General features: G+C 35.3%; 1 protein-coding gene across 11 annotated transcripts in view; it reads left to right on the plus strand.

Moving 5' to 3' along the window:
- by (focal adhesion protein tensin) overlaps positions 1–21,725 on the plus strand; it is a 947,366-nt gene that overhangs the window by 751,826 nt on the left and 173,815 nt on the right. For all 11 annotated transcript variants that reach the window (XM_081744677.1, XM_081744683.1, XM_081744695.1 and 8 more), the window contains one exon: positions 13,531–13,700. In XM_081744677.1, coding sequence (XP_081600803.1) covers positions 13,531–13,700 — 170 coding nt within the window. The remainder of the gene's footprint in view (positions 1–13,530; positions 13,701–21,725) is intronic.

Below are 21,725 nucleotides of genomic sequence, written 5' to 3' on the forward strand. Positions count from 1 at the left end.
CTAGACCCAACTCAGTCATAAATTTCTCTGTATAAAATTCTTTTTTACTCATTATTTTGTAGAGTATATTCATTACTATAGCTAATGTGCACAGAAAACTAAAAGATGATTTTGTTTATAATTATTCATATCTTTAACTAGTTGTCATGAAGTGCGCATGTAATTGAAATAAGAATAGCTTTTATTAAATTATGTAAATAAATCCTAAATTGTTTTCTTAATTTTGTTCCAGGATTATTTTGGATCCCCAGCTTTGACAATGGAAGGCACTAAGAAACGTAAATCCTTAAATTACACCATTGAACAATTACAATCAGCGTTGTCAGCTATCGATTCAGAAATGAGCTTTAAAAAATCTAGCACAAAATTCAATGTTCCTAGTGCAATATTACAGAAGAAATTAAGCAGTCCACCGAAAATCAGAAACATGGGCCCTTCTACTATCCTTACACATGCTGAAGAGGCAGCTTTAGAAAACTGGATTTTAAAGATAACAATATTTGTGTTCCAAATCAGACACGAAGAACTTCTTGTCGTAGTTAAAAGTCGTAGATGACGACGGAAGAGAAAATTCTTTCAATAACAACAAACCTAGTTGTAAGGCAGCAGGTATATTTCCATTTGATGCAAATGCCGTAGATTATACCAAGTGCATAGATGTAAGACAAAATCTTCAGGAAAATCCAGAAGAGGAAAGACAGTTTGTGCCCAATGACTTAGGTTATAAAGCACTCATTTCTTCACGAACTGGAGAGTAAAATTGATATGGAATTATTGGAGCAGTTCTATGCGCAAAAGGAAAGTACCGGTCTGAATGGAAATGAGATTTAGTTTCTAAGTACTTGTTTGTTGTGTGGAAATCATTTTACACGTGAAGCGCCAGGAAGAGAAAAATGAACAATCGCTACCTGGTCCTGATCCTGATGTTCCAAGTTGTTCATCAATGCAAGTGTTGAAGAAGTAATTCCTAAAAAACAATCCGAAAGTTCCCCGAACACAGAAGATCCTATGCGTTTTAATATTGATAATAGGATGTCTCAAAGCAACAACGGAAAGTTCACATTCTCAGAGAGCAAGAAGAAATTATCGGAACACCAAGCGAGTGGTGCCTTTGCAGGCCATCTTTTCTGGGAGGACTTGAAGAAAGAAACTCTCCCCCAAAAAGAGGAGCGTAGGAGAGTTCCAATGGCCAATGCTGCGAGTTCTGAGAAATAGCAGCAATACTACGAAGAAAAAGAATAGAATAAAAAAGCTAAAAGTAAGAAACCTCAAACTAAGAGTCACCCCAGTGTCATTTGCAATTCAGCAAATAAAGTGTTGAGTGAAAGTGTAAAAGTTCGAACCCTTCCTCGAAAGAAATCAAAGAACTTGCTGTCAGAAAGTGATTTCTCGTCTAAACATTTACCAAGCCGGAGACACAGATTTTGAAGTTGACCTTGTCGAACATATTGGGCCAGATGAAGATACCGGCAACTTGCCTAATATTAATGACTTTGTACTGGTTAGTGTTGACCGTGGTCACTCCAAGCAAGCAAGTGTTTCATAGTGTAGGTAAATTCACGAGCATTGCAACCGTTAAAGATAACAACAACACAGGAAACACATCATTCCAATTTCACTTAAAACTTCTGCGCTATGAGACTGGTAATATGTTCAAATGGCCTGATCCTCAAGAAACAATAGAAGTGAAAGATTGTGATATTGAATTTACTTTGAATCAGCAATTTATTGATAAAAGGGCTAAATGTGTGTTTGGAACGGGATTCCATGGGTTTTACAATCATAAATAAAGCATCATTGATGATGCTCTTTTTCATACAATATTTCCAATAATTAGTTACTTCTATTTTATACAATTGTAGTGTTGTTTCCTTTAGCTTTTTGATAAGTGGAAAACTTTGGTGGAGAAACTGAGAAATGTCCAACCAGAACCTGTTTTTTTCTACTCCACGCTATACTTTATTGAGTAATACTATGTAAGCTCTAGTAAAACAATTTAGGAACCTTTACACAAATATATAAATCTACATTAAATTGAAAGGTGCTCATTACTGGCATTGAACGTGTCCACTACTGGTATTTGCAGTGCCCATTACTGGACTTTTAGTAGTTCTTTGGCTTTAGTTTCTACTGTGTCCAAATTACTTTCAAGAAACAAATCTTAAATAGCTGATCATGAAGTGGGATCACCAATATATGCGCAAGAAAACTTTTGTTGAAATACATTTAATACTTAAGTCTAGAGAGCTAAATAATTTTGCATGTTTCGAAAAAGTGCCCATTACTGGATGGGTCACCCTATATATATATATATAATCTTACACAGTTCAGAGGCGGATCCAGGTCTGACTTTTGGGGGGGGCGGTGGGTTGTCATACTGCTACTTTTAAGGGTTCCAAACTTTGGGATGGGTTTTATTTATATATATATAAAATAAGAAAGTTTCCTCTTCTGGAGGGGAGCGATCGCCCCGATCGCTCCCCCTTGGATCCGCCCCTGACACAGTTTAATGATCGAGTCGTCCAATACCTGCAGAATGAACTGTACTTTTACAATTATGTTTTGCATAGTTCTACAAATTAGCTTCAAGGTTTGATTATGAATTCGGGAATTTCCCGTTCTTTTTAGGAATGAATCAAAAGAACTACAATAGGCCTACAAGGTTACCAAACGTCTCGCAAGAAACGGGACAATCCCGTTTGGCACTTCCTCTTTATATGTCCTGCATTCTGCAAGTTTTTTCCTGATTACTAACCTCTCGGTATTTTGTGTTATTATTTCTTCAAGTCAGGTTATTTCACTGAATGGAGGGGAAAAGAAAGCATTACTGTATTGGACTTGTTTTCATTTGTAAAAATATGTTGCTTTTTAAAAATAAAATTCCAATTAAAGTGATTTTGAATATTGATGACCGCAATCAAATTATCAAGCTGTTACTTGACCTAGGGTTGCCAACTGGCGGTTTTCCACCGGCCTGGTCGGAAGTATTGCTATTATTTTGATTAAGGCCAGTGACCGGTACAAACTTCTTACCAGCCTCTTTATGACCAGTTTTTTTTTTTTTTTCAAATTTGTATCTAGTTCGGAGGAATTTCATCTAGTTCGAAGTATAGATTTAAAAAGTAACTTTCATTCTGTAAATCCAAAACTGTCACCTTTTACCATCTGTCAACGATTAATATATGTTCATCTGTTTAGATAATTTTAAAGATATGACAGGGACTGTATCAGGGAAAATTTGATATTTACTTGTAAGAAATTTTATACATTTATTGAGAGTGAAAAATGACTTCTTAAAGCAATTTCCTGTAGTTGAAGTATAATTTTAAAGAATAAATTTCATTTTCCAAATCCAAAATTGTCACGTAAAGATTAATATATTTTTGTTAATCTGTTTCGATAATTTTAAAGAAGTGACAGTTACTGGTAAATACAATGGAATGATCAATACCGATATCAGTTTCTCATTTATAACACAATGTATCTATTGTACTAAGGATATGCAGAATGCAGGTGCTAATGCACTTTTGTTCACATAGTACATTTCCTTCCCATGGATGAGTCCGAACAGAGATACTTCACATTTAGACCTATATCATAGGCAGGAGCGTCATTTCAGATTTTGCTTGGGGGGGGGGACAAGACCCCTTGATATAAATAAAATTTCGCGTTTTCCACTGATTTTGCTCCTCCCTGCCCCCCTAAATGACTCCCCTGATCATAGGGAATTTTGAGGAGGTGTCGGTTTTTTATTTTCCAAACTTGGCAACCCTAACTTGACACTGATAGAAGCGTAGACGTTAGATTGAAACCCAAGACTGTGGTAAGAAAGGAAATCTTTTATGCTTTACAGTGTTAAATATACATGTCTAAACGATGTTAATGTATATTTTCTGCCAATCTTCCATTGGATGTTTGCTACCACCAGTACTTCTAGCTAGATCTGATGAGCTTTCAAATCTACAAAGGTGCGTTCCTTCATTCAGTAGTTTGTTGAAGTCCACTGCTCCTACTCAACATCGAGTGTATATGAAACGTAGACCTGCAGTTTAAGTGGAATCTGAACAACCGTAATGCGCTCGGTAACTTTTCCACCAGGAATCGAACCCGGGGTCATGTTCATTAAATGTACTAGAATTTAGTCGTACACACTAGACATAGGCCAATGAGGAGGGTTCCTCTATTCAAATCGAGGGATGAGTGTAAGATTTTTATCCAGAAAAAGAAAACTATCGTAAAGTATTGATAATTTTGTGTTATTTTTGAAATCTTTATACTAGAAAAGGCAGTGCCGGTGTTTCATTCGGCCGGTTTACCCAAACTGATTGTTGAAATTTCTCAGCCTTCAGGAAACGGTTGCTCAAATAGTCTCCCCACCTCTAGATTCAGTATATATGATATAATCCTCCAGCACTATTAAAAAAAAAAAAATTAGTATACCGTAAGACGAGGTTACTTTGCACATCAAGGGTTACTTTGTACAAAATATGAAAAGAGTTTCACAGTCCTTTGTCGGCAAAACCATGAACAGTAAAGAGGAAGTTTCAACTGCCACCGTAAGATAGAACATTTTAACTGTGTTTTAGCTATGATGTTGCCGGTTAACATCAGTTCTAATTACCGGGAGGGTCGTTGTTGTAGAGGTATGGAAAGCAGTCGTTGTAAAGGCCGCCAAAATTGGAAATATATCACGTATAAGAATTTCCGTCAAAGTTAAGTCAGTTTCGTAGAATACTAGACCTACTATGTATAATGGTACTTCGATACAATAGTTGAAATTGAAATGTGAAACGTTTTAAAGTCATAAAAAAGTAAAACTGAGAGAAGGCGGTTTCAGCCTTTACTCGCGGTTACTTTGCACCGGCCCAAAATACCGCTTAGATAGGAAATTATTACTACTGGAACCTCCTGCTTTCTAAATTTAGGCAAATTTTCTACTTAGGTAGATGCCGGAATGAATTTCTTTTGGAAAATAAATTATGAACAGTGGCGGATACAGAAAAGTAGTTTGAAAGGGGTTTCACTCACAAATGCTTCGTTCCTTTTAGAAATCACTAGACTTTTGGGGGGCTTACAGCTTATACGCATAGGAATGATGGTAACATTAGATTTTTTTAAAAAAGAAATGCAATTTGGGTGGGGTTCAGCCTGAAAGTTCCAAACCCTTTAAATCTTCCACTGATTGTGGTTGGGATGATATTCTTGGACATAAGGAATAACCAAGGCAAATCAGTTCACGGGCATTTTTTTCTGTTCCTGAGTTGGCATTTTTGTGGGACATATGCTAAACTATTAGAATGTGGCTCCTGTGCCGGTGTCAGAAAATACACAATTTTCTTTACAAATATCGATAATTCAAACTAAATACTGATACCGGTACTAGGGGGCGGATCCAGGACCGACTTCTGGGGAGGGCGGTGGGTTGTCATAATGCTAATTTTAAGGGCTTCAAACTCTGGGATGGATTTTATTTATATATATAAAACAAGAAAGTTTGCTCTTCTGGGGGGAAGCGATCGCCCGATTCCCCCCCTTCTGGATCCGCCCCTGACCGGTACCATCATTCTATTAGCAATTCTATTTGTAGACTGCATGCAGTTTTATGTAGAAAGTAAAATGTATAAATACTGAAGGAAAACATTGCACAGAAACATTATGTTCATATGTTGAACATACTTTTCTTTTAAGTATGTTGTGCAAAGTAACTCCACCTATGGGGTTACTTTGCACCAAAGTATATATTTAATTAACTATGGTCATACTGAATGTTTACTAATGAACTTGCACGAATGTTTTCCTTATATATCTAGCTATTATATGTTTAAAATACAGTGTTCCAAATCATTACGTTTGTAAGTTACATGCGATTTTTTCTTTAAAATTGCTTAAATCTTGTGCAAAGTAACCCCGTCTTACGGTATGTGTTTCCCTTTCCAGTTTTTTAAAGAGACAGTGAAGACATGCCACAGTTGAGACACGACAATTTAATTTTCTACAGCAGGCTATCTCAGTCTGAATGTCAGGATCCCTAGGGGGTCACGAGAGAAATACATAAGGATCGCGAAATTAAACAAACAAACAAAAAACAAAAGATCTAATAGACTACAAATACATTTTTAAAGCTTATTTTGATCGACATGTCTCAATTGTGTTTCTTTTCATGTTTATTGTCAAGCAAATACAACATAAAATATTAAAACGAGGAAAGAATCGTTTAGAAACAATTTTGAAGGAAAGAAGAAAATGATAATCAGAAATAATCAAAAAAGCTTATTAGAAATCGGAAATTATTTATTGGTGAGGAGGAGGGTCGCTGGCAAGATAATGTGATAAAAGGGAGTCATAATATGAAATAGGTTGAGAATACCTGTTCTACAGCATCTTGTCAATTGAAATGTAATTGTGCCACTGCGTGGAGACGCAGTTCACTTTTGTAGCAAGCGCCTGTCAGAGACGTAAATTTTGCAATGCTTTAAATAAATAATAATAATACATAAATACATAATAATATAATCATATAGTAATAGTGTTAATACTAGGTCAATTTAATTTAGTTTATTGCTCATAGAACCGGTTGTTAAATGATTTTGGGTGAACTACTTAGAAAAAGTGTTCTGTATTTGGGTGAAGCATAGGGCTACCTGTCAAGCTTAAAGCTAATCATTAGCATAATGTTGATGCCTGTTTGCCTGAAATAGAAAGTAAATAACTGATTAATAAGTAAGAAAAATAGACATAAGTAACATCAATAAGAAATAACTGATGTAAGAAAGGACTAGAAGTAAGCTTATTTTTTTAAATAGAAATAATAAATAAATAAATACAACACAGCACTCTGTAGGATTCAGTTGCTAAACTTAAACACCAAGTAAACCATAATGAGAAAGTTAAGTGATTATTTTACAAGACCTTTGAATGGTTATACTATAATTATTTATTAGCATTTTTTTTTAAATACATGCGAAGCCAGGTTTTCCAATAACGGGAGATAAAAAGCATTGACAAAAGAAGTACGACCATTTAGGAAGAAAGGCAGGCGGCCAAATCCAAAATTATGTTTACCTTTTGTAGAACTGAAGAAATATTTATCCAAAAAATGATCAGCTATGGGATCCGAACCGACAACGTAGAAATAGTAACCGTTTGCTTACGCCAGTTGGAAGCACACTAAGCTGTAAAAACAAAAACACTAAAGGTCATATCAGTAGTAAAATATCTCAAGGTTTAATGTGGAATGCATCATTTGAATATAACCGCTAATACATCAAAAGTTGTAGTTCATTTCACGCTTATTTGTGAATTTGGTTCAGTTGAACTGCAAATTGAACAAAAGATAATGCCTAGCGCTGTGCGCTGTAGTCCACATACGGATGTGCGGGTGACTAGACGAATTGCTAATTCAGTGATATGTATTTAGAACATTAACTTACATTATCACTGGACTTGTGTTACTTGTATTTTATAATAGGTAGCTCCTCAGTATCTAAAATACTAGATCAACTTGAAAATCAGTCTCGACTAGAATTACAATTTGGTCTACGCGCCTAAAGGGGTATTAAAAATTTAGTTAGGCGCTTATCAAATCTCTTTTATGCTAATTAGTGGATCAGGTTATTTTGATGCATATTAGTTTCATAGTATCAATGTGAGAGGTTTACAGTTGTGTACTTTACTTAGGGATTAGGAATTATCTATGGCCATGTTAATTCGTCACGTATAAGGGATGACGTCCGTCACGATCACACTATCCAATGAAAGGGAAGAAGTGAAGCGGCCTGGGACCTGTATGTTAGGTAACATCTTGGCATTTGCCTGGTATGAATGATGAAAACCTAGGGAAGCCTCATTCAAGATGGTTGGCCTGAAAAAGCTTTAACACTTTTTCGATCGAGTGACTCTACCGGGAATAGAACCCAGGTCCGCTCGCACCAAAGATGAGAACGTTAACAACTACGCTACGCGGGCCGACGTGTACCTTACTTGTTTGCATATGTATGAACTATTTTTTAATATATCTATTTAATATTTATACTAAGATTAAAGGGAAGTTTAAATAAGATAGTAATAGCGTTTATCCTGTACATGACATCTAATCGTGTAATCAATTTGGCATGGGATATGTTACTTCTCGGCTAACGGAGCTATTAAACTTTCTATTTCTGGAATTTGTACTAAACGGCTTCAGTTTTCTGTTTCTCTCATCGGAAATACCCATTTAATACGCTTCTTATGTATGTATATAAATGTAGCTTTGAATTAAAACATCAAGGAAAAAGGCTATATTTATGTATCGCCCCCACCCGCTACAGAATATCGCATGTTGATGTTTTGAATGTTTCTTGCCAGAATTTTCGTATGTGTCTGTTTGTTTATTTATTTTAAGTATAGTCAGATTTCTTAAATTTAACGAAGCTTTTAAACACTTAACAAGAGCAATGGTTCGGAACCTGCAGAGCGCGTAACGAATTCGACCCGCAGTTTGATCTGGGCCATGTGACTTTAATGAACGTAAAAATAAACAAGCTTTACGTCTTTTTATTTGTTTGTTTGTTTTTTTTTTTTTTTTTAATTCTTCGGTCTTCAACATTACCACGAGGTAAATTATTATGTTGATTTAAAACAGAATGTACAGTGCTTTAAAGTCAAAACGAAAGAAATTATATATGAGTATATTTATTTTAATTCCATTCATACATTTTAACAACATATCTACCTGAGAAAGATACGTTAATATTTTTATTATTTCTCTCTGTTTTATTCTTTTTAAAGTACGTACACGTACTGGAAATGTCGGTTTAGGAACTCAGCACTTTCCTTTAACGTTTACCTTGTTATGTAAAGTAAGTCGAAATTTTCGCCTCATTAAAAAAAAAAAAAAAAAAAAAAAAAAAAAATCAAATATATCCACTTGAAATAGATATAGTATTTACACATTTAATTTTGATTTAAGTAAATGTATATGTCCGTCTGTCAATAGTGATGGGTGTCCCGACAATTCTCAATTCATTACGATTGATACACGAGATCTGATAAGAAAGTTCGTCAATTCGTCATTGTTTTAGCCTACAAGGCACTCTGCAAGTTACCATCGTAACAAGTAGTTTTGAAAACCATGTTGTGTAATGGCTTTCAGTGCTCCCGCCGGATTACACCAAATGACTTTATTATCATTAAAATTCCTTCCTTTTAACATTTTCTTAACATGTCTTTCGGGCTAGATCAACTGAATAAGGAGAGTGTTCCAACACAGTTATTGTTTGTTCGTTGCTCTAATTTAAGCTCCGACAAACGCGAAACATCTTCACAAAACACACAAAAACGAAAATAGATATCGAGCAGAAAAACACAGCCCCGTATCAATAGTAATAAAGTTGTATTGCCACGACAAGCACGTGGTGGCGAGTTAACGAACTTGATTGTCAAACACCCGTATTTAAAGGGTTTATTATTTAATATGTTTCGTATTTATATGGGTTCAAAATAAATTCTTATATGGTTGTGGTTTAACTACCATTGTTAGAGTTAGTTTGCGTGTTGGTCTCTCTCATGATTAACAACCAATTAGTTAGTTGCATCCCATAAAGTGTACCACAACATAGGTCTATTATTCTATAATTTCTCTCTGGGCCATTTTAACCTTTCACATGACGATAAAGAAACCTTTTCTTTAAAGATAAAGGGGGCACGGCGGTCAGTGGTATACCGCTTAACTCGGGTGCGTGGGGTCCCTGGTCAAGTAAATTTGTTGTGGATAACATCTTGTACGTGGGTCTTTTTGGGGTAGTCCCGTTTCCTCCGACTTCTCATATTCCACCAATTTTTCTTCCATCATTCAGTTGCTTTAATTATCGTCTCCCTCAGCATAACGGGCACAACATGGGACTTTAAACTAAAAGATTTAATTTCGTTTCGTTTGTTTAAAGGCAAAATACTCGGAAGGCTCGATATAAGTGGACATTTTACACTCTGTAGTTTTTCTTTCTTTCTTTTATTGTGAGAAAGAGAATGATATAGCTTATTAGATAGTTATTAGGGATACGAATATGGTCAAAGATAAAATAGGGATAGGTAAAATAGATATAGCACATGACAGCTCAATTTTCAACAAATAACCTGCGAATGATGAAAACATTTATGATAATGATGCTGATGATCGTATTGAACATTTTCTTTTACAACCTTCTAAAAATACACAACTTTTCCATATGTCATTTGCATACATTTTGTCAGCAAACCATTAGTTCTATCCATCTCAGAAAATACCGCAACAGTTAAACTGGATTGCTTTTTCTGTTTACTATATGTAGTATTGCTCTTGACAGTCCATTTTATTTTGGTAACACATGTTTAAAAAGTGTGTTTGCCTCTATTTCTTCTTTTTATATATATATAACTCTCACAAACTAATTAGTCGGAAGAAAGAAAAATAACTGGCAATTTCCGTGAATGTATGCGAACATTTTCGTAATATATGAGTTGAAGGCCGTGAAAGATATATTGTTTTACCGTCGCGTGTTTTTTATTTGATTTTTTTTTCAGAAAATAGAATGGTAATAGAAGTAAGAGGAAAACAACACATGTACTTTCAGATAAGCGGAAAATAATGGCAAAATGCAAGAGTGTTTACTTCAGTTAATCCGGAATTACTTGTAAAATACTACACTACTAATAAGGATTATAGTACAGCCACATGGTAATTAACTTTTTTTTTTTTTTTTTTTTTTTTAAATGAGACAAAATGCTTTTAAAGTTCGTACTTATGGCTTGCTTTAGACACTAATGGATCTGAAGGTGGTTAAAATATCCACCAAACTTGCTTGAGATGGCCGAGGCTAGAATCAGAAAACCGGCAAATAAAAAATAAAAAATGTGGAAGTAAAAATAATTCTAACAGCCCTAATATTAACAACCCAGGTATGTTAGATAATCCTAGAAATAATTAAAATTAATCATAAGCTAAGGGAGGGAAGATTGGGAGCCATGTCATTGACACTGATATTAAACAGACCTGACGAAAAAGAAAGAAACATATAATTTATCCATAATATTTATACCTCATATCAGAATTTAAATAATTCTTTCAAAGCGAAAAGTCATTGGAAGTCCCGAAGCCGGGAGTTGATTTTGCGGAGGAGAGAAGGGGTAGCAGAGCCGGTTTCGCCACTATTCCCGATAGAATAACTTTGCTTTTGTAGAACTTTGGAGTCGCCACTATTTACTAACAAAAATGTTTAACCTATACAAAGAAAAGAAAGAAAAAGAAAAGAAAGAAAAAGAAAAGAAAAAAACTTAGCTAACTAAATTTGTCTCAAAACAATTAGCTACTTTAAAAGTTTCATAAAATATTTAGGTAATTAAAAAGCAGCTAGCTAAACATTTCGCGAATTTTTTAGCTAATTAAGTTTTAAATTAAAATACTGCTAAATGTTTGTACTATTAAAATGTTAATAGGGAACAGTACAGTGTGTACTATCACCATGCGTCCCGGTAGGTATTCTCCCGGTATATTATATATGTTTTGGTAAAATAATCACCAAATACTTTTCTCTTGACACTCCATTGAAATGGAATACCCATACTATGTATATTTGCCTTTAGAAAAAATAAATAAAATAAAATCGATCAATCTGTAAACTTTGATGGAGAAACAAGTACCGTACTATATCAAGTTAGAAATTCATAGCAGCGGTCGCTTTACGGGCTTTGTGCGGAATATAATGCGGAATAGGTAAGTCTAATAGTTAAAGCTCCATATTACGTTACGTTATAATTGAGTATTATAACACTTTTTTAAAAATGATGATTATAGAATCAACACCTTTTTAAAAAGACTTTTCTTTACAGACTTCATAGGGTCCAATTACTTACTTTCAAAATGTTCATTGCGAATATCAGCTTTAGGTAAGCAAGATGTAAGCGTTTTGTTGGTTGTTGTTAGGAAGATGCGACTAAATAGAAACTAATGACTCTTTTGCGTGTCTGTATGTTATGATTACTGTAGTAATTCAAGGTCTTCGCGTAAATCAATGGGTGCATGATGGTTTAATAAATAATTAACCTTGACATTTCTTTTTTATTTTATTTTATTTTTTTATTTTTACGTTTACTTATTCCAAACAGTTTTAAAGAACTTTGTGGTACAAAGTTTTCATTAGAGATGAGTTTAATGTTCACGTACTAGCTAATTACTAAGTAGGCTGTGATGATATAGTAAATAACACTTTTCGTTTATTTTTTATTTATTTTTTGTTGATATTATCGTTTTGCAGTCCTAATTAACTAAGAAATATATACGAGAAAATTCTAAATGTTAACACATATTTGGTACTATTCATATTATTTCGTGAAGGTCTCAATTTGTTCACCATAGCTGTAAACACATATTATGCATTCCACATCTCCATGTGCTCTGTAGTGTCGAAGAATATTTTTAGTGGTATTGTTGCTTGTATTTGTAATGCGCTTTCGGAGTTCGTGAATATCTCTATACTTCGAAGCGAGCACAACTTCTTTGATCGTCATAGACTTGGTAGCAATTGCATTACCAAAGATCACATGGATCGGGTGAACGTGCTGTCAGTTTTATCGTTTTCGTCTGCATTCGCGGTAATGTGTGGTAAAGCACCATCGTGCCGAAGATGTCCAGACTACAGGATTTTGCGTGGTAAATTATCTTTTACACAAGTTCTATTAGACTTGATTATTGAAAAAAAATGAGCCTATCCGTTCTGCTGCAGTGATTTCACATATAAGTTGTTCGTACTCTTTCAATTGTGCGTACTTATGTTTTTCGGATCACTGTTGATTGTTTAATATTCAGTGCACAACCGTGCCCATTCGAACCCTCAAATAAACCCAGTAAAACTATTAAGTTCATCTCCACTCTAACTTGACTTTATACTTAATCTGACAATATTATTTACGTAATATCCGTATTCTATTGTTGCTCCCCTTTTGCGGATTTTCTGTGAAAGAAGAATATGAAATTAGTTATTTACTTGTTTTGTATTAACTAACTTTACGATGTAGAAGGTTCATCAGCTTAAAAAATAGCAAAAGAAAGTGTATTTGAATCTTATTCTGTACGTAGCCAATCCAGTGTTCGGAATTAGTTCATGTTCCATACAATTTCTGGAAGAATGCAAAAAAGACTAAGAAATACCAAACATTTTAACAAACTAAATTAATAGTGCAAATTAGCTTATGTATAGGTGTGGTAATGTAATTAATACCACAATGGTAGTAACTCCAATATAATGGTAGTAAGACCAAACTTCAAATTTATGATCCATGTATATTTAAAAAGAAAAAAAAGAAATACCCAAAATACACTTCTATACGCATATCTAGTTTTGTAGCAAATATATTACAAAAGCTGAAGCTAAATTCCAACTCCTATAACTCGTAGTTTTAAAACGAAATTATGTAACCTCTGGGATCAATACCATCAATTATTATTTGTTTTTATAACTATATACCATAATATATTAACATTTTTATGATTTTAATTAATTAATTATACTTTTTTAGGTGTTCAACTTGTCAGAGCCTCGACGCGCTTCACGCTGCCATCCCCATGTAAGAGAACTTGGTTGGCCAGCGGATCTGGCACCGCCGCTAGAGCGTCTTTGTAGCGTCTGTAAAGATATTGACTCCTGGTTAAGCGGTAACCCACATCACATAGCTGTATTGCACGCGAGGTAAGTACAAGTATGATGACAAAATTTTACGCTAATGCATATATTCCAATGGAATGATGTATTTATGGTTTTCTAATGTTTTCATTACATTACAACCAACTTAACAGATACAGAGATGAGAGAATTGTTTTTAATCCTAGCCTATATCATATAAAGATTAATACTATTGCCTGTAAATTTGGCTATATATTTACTGTCTATTAAGGAAAAAAATGAAAACGGGTTAGTGTAATATTCTACTCGTTAAATATACTAATGTCAGTTCTACACAAGTTAAGAAAGTATGAGGCTTAAATCCATATCTCGAGAATCAATTGTGCTCTTTAGTTCAGAATTGGACGCATTCCCTACATTTATATTCACAGTTACACTCCTGTTTTCATGGACAGCAATTCGGAGTTCGGAGTTCGATTTTTTTTTTCAAATTCACCATTCTGTCTGTGGGTTTCCTGGAATGTTCATATTCGTGGTCAATGTACTCTCTAACAAGAGTATCCTACTATATACATCTATATGAGAACGTTAAAGGCTGAATTTACGTACATAAATTGAAGTTTATAAAAGTCGATTCCATATCCCCTCCACAGGATATAAGACGTAGTGACGTATTATTCATTCTTGGTAGATAAAACTCAACGTGGTATTATATATATATTTTAATTGATAAATAAAAAGAATATATCTTCGTTAGTTATGCTGAAGCAAGAGGCGTGACATTCTGGAACACTTTCATTCATACTTTGTAAGATTTTACATTTTCAGATTCGTTTCAAAGAGTTGTGTCTACGATATATGTCAACGATAAGTTTATGAAAAGGCATGCTTTTATAACTCTGTACTTTGTTTTAGTTGATGAAGACAAAAAGGAAATATTGGAATTTTTACAAGTTGAATCGAGAGAAAAGAAAGGAGAATCTAGAAGTTGTTGATAATTGTTTTTATTCAAAATATAGACAACAAGGAAACATAAAGGCAATCTAAACATTGACCCAATAGAGACGAAAGAAAAATCTACATGTAGAAGTTTTAATGAATAGAAATCTAGTTTTGTGATCATCATTCAAGAAATAATGAACACAAAGAAAACATGAAGGCAACCTAAACATAGTGAATCAACGGAGAAGACTTCTGAATTGTAATTACATTTTAGTTATTTGCAAGCAATTAAGAAATATCAACAACCAGCTTCCGGCGTTTTGATTCCCAAGACAAGAAGCAGAGACAATATTAAGAAATGTTTGGCATGTAGAACTATGTTTATTTTATCTTTCGTGACAAAAATATTACTCTTAGATCCGAAAGCAAGTATGACAACCAAATGTCAATAGTTACGTAGTAAGTTCCAAGGTTCGATTCTATCTGAAGTGTTTGTTTCAGTCTATCCTTGGCTCGAAGATTCCAGCTGTTGTGGTGATAACATTTCACTTTCCTATCTCTGCCTGCCTGTCAATATATACATGAATGTGTGTGTGTGTGTGTTTGCATGCTTGAGCCTTCTGTTTGTTTATCCTGATGTCCCCTTCCGTCGTAGACCATTTTCTCCCGCCGCCACGAATGTCACATGGAACGGCTGTCAATCTAATTCAAGTCTTCCGGTGGCTTTTCTGAATGAAACTACTGGAGCAGGAGAACCAACTGGCGGCCACATTGCCAACTATGTGAGCACGCTTCATCTGTCGGAAGACATTTCTCATTCACAATATATCCATATAAATATGATTCTTACCAAATTTAGCTGTATAAATTTCTCTTGTCTTGACATACGCTTACATTATGGTACGGTATATTTCTGATAAAGTAAGTTCAAGTATTGTGTTTGATATACTTCCTTCTTATTAAGAAGGAAACTTGTAATCTAAAAAATAATCCTTTTATGCATAATTTATTTTTTAACCCTTGTTTCTTTTGTTAGTTGGTTAGATTAAGAGTTTAGCGTCCCTTTCACCAGTGAGGCTTCAGTAGTGTGAGACCTGAACCTACTGCTTAACGTGATATCCAAACTACACGAGCTCCTGCCGGGAATCAAATCTAGGTCTCCGGCGCCGGAGACACGTACAGTCGTATACTGACTATACAGGGTGGTCCAGAAGTAGATATACAGTTCCGTACTGCTCAACTCATTACTTTTTATATCATTTCTTATTGTTATCCATCAGGTAGACTTAGTTTCTTTATTATTTGTTCTTAATGTCTTCTTACTTATATCTTAAGCTCGGAACAGCCGAAGGAAATAAAACTATAAACTATAATATACTTGATCAATACAGGGGTGTGATACTTACTTTTGGGCCACTCTGTATAGTCACTAAGGAGCTCAGCCTATTGCGTAAACGGATGTATAAATGGTCATATATGCATTAAAAGTAGCTTTTTCTGTTTTTTGGGTCAGGTTTCTTCTTTGTAATTCCAATACTTTCGTCATACTGTATAGTAATTTGATGTCAAATGAATCTCTTCATTTAGTGAACCTCGTTGTTGTTTATTTGTTTATTGAAGTATAGGGTCCTTTTTCAGCACCGAGACTATGCCAGGCGTGCACCTATAATTTAAGGTAAAATCTGAACCACCGTAATATGTTCAGTGTTCTCTCTTACCTTGAATCGACTCCAGGTTCTCTTGTACTAAAAGAGTGTGTGTTAGCCATTAGACCAGCCGGCAGAGTAATAGGCCTTGTGTTCCAGTCGCGAAAAAAAAAAAAAAAAAAAGTAAAATCTTTAATTAGTGTCTCACGATTATATATATCCTTTAGGTGTAAAGAACCGGGTGATTACAAAAAGAGAACAATTGTGACGTGATTGGTGGAATGAGAATGTAGGAGAAAACAGGAGAGTTCTGGGAAAACCCACGGACAAGATGCTCTCCAACAGAAACTCACATGTCCTGAAATCAAACCAAAGACATCTCGCACCAAAAGTGACCTTTTTACCACTGAGCTACCATGCTCCCTTGTGTTCCAGTTGAGTTTCTCATACTTCAGTACAAGCGAAAGGAACTTGATAAATTGATTCTCCTCCGATGAAAGTGCATTCAGTGATGTATAATTCATTTGACAGTATATATTTGACAAAGCTAAAGTTTTTTTTTTAATTGAAGAGTGCTGTGAAGATTAGGAAAAGAAACGCTTTAAAATTCAAGTCACATTAAAGCTCATCATTTGCGTCCATGTTGTGATCATTCGTGATTTATATAGCTTCTCTAAAGTATTCAGGTCTACACTCTTATTATCATCATTTTATCCTTTGTTTTTTTGTTTCACAAGCCTTCTTCCCCTTGGCTAAATCATTGCGTATGGGAAACAGGTAGTATTGTAAAAGGTTGTAGGATACGTCGCTTATGCGCAGAATATCTTATTTTCTCATTCACATGCATACTTGTGTAAAAGTTGTTAATAGGTTTCAGAGACTAACAAAACCTATTTACTTATAGATTTAAAGAAACTTTACTCGTTTTCTCTTAATACACCAGGGGGGAACCCATGGGGAACTTCCGGGTCCGGACCTCCCCTAAAACTTCGAAAAACTTTTAAATGTGTTTTATGTACTTGTGTTTTGTTTATCAGAGGTGCACTCCCGGTTGGTTCACCCTGTGGTATATATTTTCAACTTTAGACACTCCCAACAACAAATAAATAAATAAAAATAAAAAATCTGGGTGCATGCTTGCAATGCGTTTAATTAGTCTGTCTGTATAGTTTTTGCTAGAATACTTGTTCCAGACCTACTCAATTAACTTCATACGTTGTCACATAGGTGATATCGGATATAGCCATCACATTAAATTTCGTTATTGATGTCAACTTACATTCAGTCAGTCAAATTAGACAACACCGATGCTAGGTTTGTCTACATGGCGATAGGAGACAAATATATTTTCCAAGGTCAGACCTCAGTTTCGAGACGAGACAGTGTCAACAGTTTCCAGAGACCCTAATTGATGCTGACCCACAGCTACCCAGTCAAATGAAGCCACCCTTGTCTTGTAGGAAGTTCCAATACGATAATTTTAAATGTCCAACAAGAAAGTCGGTATTGTACTGTGTTTTGTCAGAATAAATGTATTCCACATTTGTACAGTATTTCCATTTGCAAACAGAAATATTGCAACAATGGGTAGCAGACAACTCTTGTCGTCTTCACGGCAAATAGGTCAAGTTAAATCTCTATAATTCTTATAGAGGGAATTAGGGCAGATATCTCATAACTCACAGTGAGTACTTCTTGTTCGTAAGATCGGTTTACAAAATCTAATAAGTGAATTTAGTAGCTTAATTGGAGGTTTGATTTTTTCCAAAGTTATAGCTATTAATTTACATAAATAACAAAAATATGGCACAATAGATTTGAGAACCGCGAATCCAGACAATCATATACTTTAGATAAAATGTCTTGAAATACACATAATTAGTCAATGAGAAACTTTGATAACATAGCACATACTGTGCAGGTGTTCACAAGGGTTATCACCATTGTCATAAGAAATACCATCTCAGTAGGTATTTGCATAATGATGAAAAAAGAAAAAGAAAGATAGCCTATAGCCTATATCTTGCAATTTTGAGAGAAATACGCGCATACATATTGCTCAAGTACCCGTTAACAGATTAAACATGAAAATACATGAATACATGAAAAAATAGCTAATTTAATATGGGTGAAAGTACTTCCGAAGATGATCAGTTTAAATCTAAATTCCAAAATGTATGGCCTGACTAAACATTATTGTCAGAATATAAAATCGTCGTTCAGTAATTTTGTAAATACTTACTTAATATGAAGTATTATCAGCGCCATATGTAAGCACTTGTTCTTTCTGACGCACTTGTTGCATATATCATCTTGTGAGTGCTAGAGGTACAGCTGAACAATGAGAAATTTCTTGAAAATATTATCTACTTTATATTACGGCGTTTTGAGAGCTAAAAGTGCTGAACAACAAGAAATCTTCTGACTAGGGTATTTGTAGTAATTTGTGAATGTTAGGTGTGTTGCTCAACAATTAAAAATTCTGAAAACGCTGTCTATTTTTATATTTTAGTACTTTAAGAGTGCTGTGAGAATTTCCTGAAGGAATTAAATGATTTATAGTAGCTAATATTTTATGAGTGCAAAATGTATTTGTTGTGATCTTATTTATTTATAGTTAATTGTTAATTGCACATATATTTATCATGCTTGCCTTTAGTCATTATAAACTGAACATCCAGTACAGAGCCTTAGCTAAAGATCACAACGGAAACTGCCATTGTATTTCATGCTTTATTCCATATTATATGCTATCGTATCTATCCTAATGCATAATTCAAGAAACGTTCTCCATCTTTTCGTTCTTTTATCCATAACATTATGTTTGTCTACCATACATATTCTAGAACCAGGTAAATATAAAGGTAACCAGGATAGTTCTGTTGCTTTTTGTGGAAGTCTGTATTCAATTGGCCCTCACACTGTGAGTTGAATGCAAATGGAGATAAGGCGAAGGTCAGTTGTTGTAGGTATATCCAACATACTACTTGGTTGTGGTAGTTCAGTTACACCGTGAACTTGCGTAAGGTCAGAGTGAACACAGGTCCTCCATAGAGCGTCATAAGTGAGTGTATGCTGTACGTTTAAGCTGGGGTCAAACGCCACTGCAGCGGGCGGAAAAATGCCAGGCCTATTGTGAGGGTGTCGTGACAGTGCAGCGGTGGTTGAACAAGTTTAAGGACGGCGACGAAACACTCGAAAACGCACCGCCTGCCAGAAGACCAACACATGTACAAAATAAAGATCTTCAGGCACCAATTGAGGCAAACAGTGGCCAGATATGTGAGGGGCTGGAACTACAATTCACTGTGAGTGAATACACCATTCCGCAGCATCTCCATCAACTTGGGAAGCACTACAAGTTGGGTGGATGGGTCCCACATGATTTGACTCCGGGCCAGAAGGCAACGCGAGCAGACACCTGTGTTTCTTTGCTGTCTCGTCTGGGGAAGGAGTAGCTTCTGGACGGGATGTTGAAATGTGATGAGAAGTGGGTCCTGTACGAAGCTCGACGGCGCTATTATTGGTTAGCATCCAATGAACCGGCTCCAAAACAGCCGAAACCAGCATTGTACCAGAAGGTCCTCCTGTGTGTTTGGTGGACTGCTCGCGGCATCGTGTATCGGGAACTGTTACAGCTGGTCTGAGCATCAATGCAACTGTGTACTGTCAGCAGTTGAGCTGTGTTCAAGGAAACCTCGAAACTCTGGAACACTTCTGAATTGCAAAGGGGTCCTCCTGTTACACGAGAACGCTAAGCTCCACGTAGCTAGGATGGCCCGGGACACCATTCTATGCCTTGGATGGGAAACACTGTTGCATCCAACATACTCCCCGTACCGTCCGATTATCATCTGTTCCATTCCTTGGATAATCATCTTAGAGGACGCCAGTTCAAATCTCCAGTAGAAGTCCTAAAATGCATTTCATACCTTCTTCGCTTCACGGCTCACCAAGTTCTATCGCGATGGCTGCCGTGTCGTGACAAAACGCTGTAACTTTGGCGAAGAAGTTTTGCGAAAATGAGCCTTAAAGTTTTCATCCGAAAATGTGATCTGTATCGTGTAGAAATAGTGTATCTTGACTTTGGAAACACGTGGTTACATGTAATGTTACGTAAATGCATGTTGTGTGATTAAATTTGGTGAAAATTGATTGGTTGACCATTATTGCCTAGTTACACTGGTTCTACACGATACAGATCACATTTTCGGATGAAAACTTTAAGGCTCATTTTCGCAAAACTTCTTCGCCAAAGTTACAGCGTTTTGTCACGACACGGCAGATGGAATCCATGGCCTTCCAGAACGTGGCAGAAGCTCGTCCATGCTGATTGGGACTGTTTTTAATCTTCCAGGTACGTCTTAGGTGACATGTCGATGTTCGAAGGTGATGGATGAAAAAGCGATAGAACTTTCTTGGTTACCTTTATATCTTCAACAAATCAACAGTGTAACAATAAACGTTAGGTCCTTCTTCCAGGTACTTTCTTCCTAACTTATTCACAAACATAACAACTTTATTAGGTTCTCCATTCTTATATCCAACAGTATTGTTCAACAATGAGAAATGTTTAAAAAGATTAGTTATTTTAAATTATAAGGTATTGTTAAGTTGTAAATGAGTTACTCATTCCCTTACCAATGGTTACAAATGAATAAATAATAACAATAAAACAAGTTGTAAATGAGAAAAAGCTGGTCTGGTGGCGAAGGCGCGTGTCTTTGGTGCAAAGACTTCGGGGTTCGAATCCCGGTGGAAGATCATTGAAGTTTCAACGCACTACAGTACTTCGGATTCTACCTTAAACTGTAGATCCGCCTTCCATATAGCTTCGGTACTAAAAGAAGCACTAAATTCCAATTAAACCAACCAAGTTACGGTACTATTACAGTAAAATTTTAACGTTATTTTCTTATTTGAAATGCACTTTTAAGACTGAAATTGAGCTATAAAATTCAAAGGGCAGCTTTTATACTATTGGAGATCTTTGGGAATTAAAAGAGTTCTTGAGCTTTACAATATTTATGAGTTTCACTGCCTTGTCTGTTCTAAACGAAAAGCTTGATAGAATTGAGACTTCGAAAGAATATCTGACTGCCGTAGCAGTTCTTTCGCTGATTCTACTGAGTTTCATTTATTTTGTATTTTTTCTCTGTATATTTAATTTTGGTCTGTTGGTGGAAACACTGCATCGCCGAATAAATAAAAAAGAAAAACTTCCTGGGTCATCTCCTCATCCTCATCTTCCTCCAAGTGGCACGTGGCAGAGATGAATCTTTCACAACATGAAATTCGATTCCCTGGAAGAACCAGGGAAACACACACACACACATGGTGTTTCACATATGCGCACATGCGATGAAATGCCTCTCCTTCGTTTCTCATCTTTTCTTGGACACTATATTATAGATATATTTTTCTTCTGGTGTATCAAAATACTACTTTAAACTTTCTATTCAATAGTATTTTGTAGTTTTCAGACTGTTTGCCTTTATTATGT

Source organism: Thermobia domestica, chromosome 2, assembly GCF_964235325.1.
Source record: "Thermobia domestica chromosome 2, izTheDome1.hap1.1, whole genome shotgun sequence".
NCBI lineage: Eukaryota > Metazoa > Arthropoda > Insecta > Zygentoma > Lepismatidae > Thermobia > Thermobia domestica.